This window comes from Macadamia integrifolia, unplaced genomic scaffold (genome assembly GCF_013358625.1).
Source record: "Macadamia integrifolia cultivar HAES 741 unplaced genomic scaffold, SCU_Mint_v3 scaffold572, whole genome shotgun sequence".
NCBI lineage: Eukaryota > Viridiplantae > Streptophyta > Magnoliopsida > Proteales > Proteaceae > Macadamia > Macadamia integrifolia.
The window spans coordinates 135244-138625 of NW_024870490.1; the positions used below are offsets into that span (position 1 = coordinate 135244).

General features: G+C 36.0%; 1 protein-coding gene across 1 annotated transcript in view; it reads left to right on the forward strand.

Annotated features, from left to right (window-relative positions):
- Nucleotides 1–459: 459 nt before the first annotated feature.
- LOC122069294 (acetylornithine deacetylase-like) overlaps nucleotides 460–3382 on the forward strand; it is a 7639-nt gene continuing 4716 nt past the window's right edge. The window contains exons 1-4 of the mRNA XM_042633286.1: nucleotides 460–663; nucleotides 771–1144; nucleotides 1474–1718; nucleotides 1837–1945. Of these exons, the coding sequence (XP_042489220.1) occupies nucleotides 821–1144; nucleotides 1474–1718; nucleotides 1837–1945 (678 nt within the window). The 5' untranslated portion in view covers nucleotides 460–663; nucleotides 771–820. The remainder of the gene's footprint in view (nucleotides 664–770; nucleotides 1145–1473; nucleotides 1719–1836; nucleotides 1946–3382) is intronic.

Consider the following 3382-nt stretch of genomic DNA (forward strand, 5'->3'; position numbering starts at 1 on the left):
TTTTAATAAATATTTCTATTTCCTTTTGCAAGTAAATTAAAATGGATAGTCAAATCAAACTTCCATGGTTCATGGTTTTGATTGCAACAATGTGGAATAAGGAATTTCTGCCATTCTAGTAAAAATACAGACCCTGAAACCCCGAAATTCTTCTCAGCAGAACCATTGAAGATGAAGACATAAGTTGAGTTCTAAAAACAATGGTGATGCCCTGGTCATTTTATTGCCCTTCTTTCAAGCAGAGAGACTTTCAAGTTTGCACAGCCAGAGGTCATTGTTGACCACCTAACCGTTGACTCCCTGACTTCTTTTATGGGAATAGAATCTCCAAATCCATATAATCTGTTGCTTTGGAACATATTCGAAGATTAAAAAAATGTTTTTTCTTTTTATTATTTATAAATGCTAATTATTATCAGAATTGATTTAATTTCTCTCTGAAAAAAGTCTTCAATGTTCAAACGAACGACAAAGATCTCACAGTTGGTGGGGGTCTGACTGTTTGTGGGATTGCGACACATCATGAAGCACTAACTTGCAAGCTTGAAGATTTCGCATTTTGGACGTAACGCAATTTCTTCACGTTCTGTTTTTATTTTTATTTTATTTTTGGGTAAAGAATTTCTTCACGTTCGCTCCTTGACGCTTGCAAAGATTTAAAGGGTTTGTTTCTAAACTCCTATGTAAACCCATTTATAGAATTTGAGAGTTCTGTTGATTTCCATTGAATTCCATTTTTATAAACCTTGTAAGCGTAATCTGTTTCACAGATTTGGTTTCAGAGAAAGCTGTTTCTGTGGGAATTTGAGATCTCTTTGCAATGGGTTCTGTGGAAGAGATACTGGGTCAACTCGACAAGGAATCATATGTCTCCCTCCTCTCTAAGCTCATCGGAGAATCGAAATATGTTCAGAACAACCCACCAGAGTTGATTCCTGAAGAGGACAGAGTAGTTAAGCACGTTTTGGATGTTCTTCTTCCTCACAGCACCACAAGTGGTGGAGGACCATTGATTGTAAACCATGTTACCTATGTTCAGGGCAGAGGAAACGTTATTATTGAATACCCAGGAACCGTTCCAGGCAAGGTCTTGTCCTTTGTTGGATGTCACATGGACGTCGTCACTGCTAACCCTGATGAATGGGTACATTATCTCCTCTTTCTTCATCTTTTCTGCAATGATCTCTTCTGGGTTTTAGTTTCAATCTTTTCCGTCATTTTGAAGGTTACCCATTTCAAGTTTCTAGTCAAATCCATGCTTAAATCATGTTGGCAGTTCTGTTTTTTGTCATTTTGAGATTACTCGTTTCAACTTCTTCCCAGATTCTTCCTGTAGAAGGAGATTTTTCTTCTCTTTTTTTTTTTTTCCAATGGGGGTTTTGGAGTAATGGTGTCTAATGATTAATCACGTAGTTCAACTAATTTCAGTTGAAGTATTGAAATATTTTGTATCATAATATATTTCTGTTTCAGGATTTTGATCCTTTCTCTTTGAGTATTGATGGGGATAAACTTCAAGGCCGTGGAACAACTGATTGTTTGGGTCATGTTGCTCTGGTGACTGAACTAATGAAGAGGTTGGGGGAAACAAAGCCAAAGTTGCAATCGACAGTGATTGTAGTCTTAATAGCGAATGAAGAGAATTCATCAATTCCAGGGGTTGGTGTGGATGAGCTTGTGAAACATGGGTTGCTTGATAAGCTCAAACAAGGCCCTCTGTGAGTAATTCTTTTTTTGGTAAAAGAATATGGTTTATGGAGGCATTTTTATTTTTTTTCAAAGTAAAAGGCTTGCAGGATTAAGGTTGATTTTGGGAATTTCTGGTTTTCAAAATAGGTATTGGATTGATACTGCAGATAAACAACCTTGCATTGGCACTGGTGGTGTGTTAGCTTGGAGACTTAGAACAATCGGGAAGCTTTTCCATAGTGGTCTACCTCACAAGGTACCCTTGCTACTCTTTTTCCGTAACTTCCCTGACCAAAATTTTCCTTTTGTCTTTACAAGTAACACACAAGAAATAATAGATGCTGATCCTACCTCAGAAAAGGAGGAGGTGACTAAAAGATCACCCCCAGAACATAACAAACAGAAAATAAAATTTGAGTCTGTAATGGAAGGCTTTTCTGAAGAACAAAAAGGTGTAGCTAATCCCTGGTTGGCCTATCATCAGTCACCAACATCATCCTTTTTACTAAACTAGTTGGCTTTTCTCCTTCCCTCCTTTTTGGCTAAGTATAGATTTATTTATGCAATAGCTTTTGCCTGGAGGTGTTACATCCTATGGTGTCATTACTTGAGAAGGGCTTGATAAACTCGGGGCCTATTTGAGTCCAATTTATGGCTACTTGGTTTACTGTTGTTACTTTTAAACATGTTCTGTTTCTGGAGTTGCTTTCCTTGAAATACTTACTGATATGAAAATCCTGAAAATAGCAGAAGGGGAAATTTTATATTGTGTTACCATGAAAGTAATGCATTTCTTGGAATTGTACTACCAAAAAGGAAAAAAGGAAAAGAAACCCATTTGTTGGAATTTTAGTTTAAAAAATAATAGAGGAAAAGAAACCCAATTTTTGGAATTTGGCGCAATTTGATTTGGCATACTTGTTATTGATTGACTTAAGAAGTCGTTTAAGGAACTTCTATGGTTGGCCATACTGCTTTAATTTATGTTCCTCTGTAACCATGAAGTCAAGTGAAGAAAAGAAACCTAATTCTAATGCGTAAAAGTTTCTAAAAAGTCCCCCCTCTCTTTTGGGATATTATTAAGCAATTTTTATATTTGTAATGAATGAGATTTGGTAGAAAAAATTTCAGCATGTTGGCTAGTATTGTCCATGTATGGCATTCAAAATTTTCTTATTTACTTTGGTTTAGATAGCACAAAAACTTTGGAAGCAGTTCTCATCTATGTTCCTCCAGTTACACAGAAGACTAGGTAATAAACCACAGCCAACTGCCTCTCAAAAATTAACTAGATAAACTAAAGTTAATTGCACATTGATTTCAGTATTCCTGGATAATTTAGTAGACCTTAACAACCACTCCATCCCCATATGAGGACTATTGTTATAGCGATATTCTAATAAATAGAATATGATTTGGCTACTCTCTCTCTCTCTCTCTCTCTCTCTCTCTCTATCTCTAAAGTGAATAACAACATAAGTACAAAATTCCTTACCTAAATTGCGTCCTGCAATAATCAGAAATTTAGCACACATTCAAATGGATGTTGAAATATTGGGACGAAATATTTTCCCAGCCCCTACATGCAATGCAAGTTCAATTAAATTACCATTCACTATCTGACGAGGATATTGTATTCCCAGTTACCCTCTGACATTACTTTTTTCAACCCCCTCTTTTTTTTTTTTTTTTT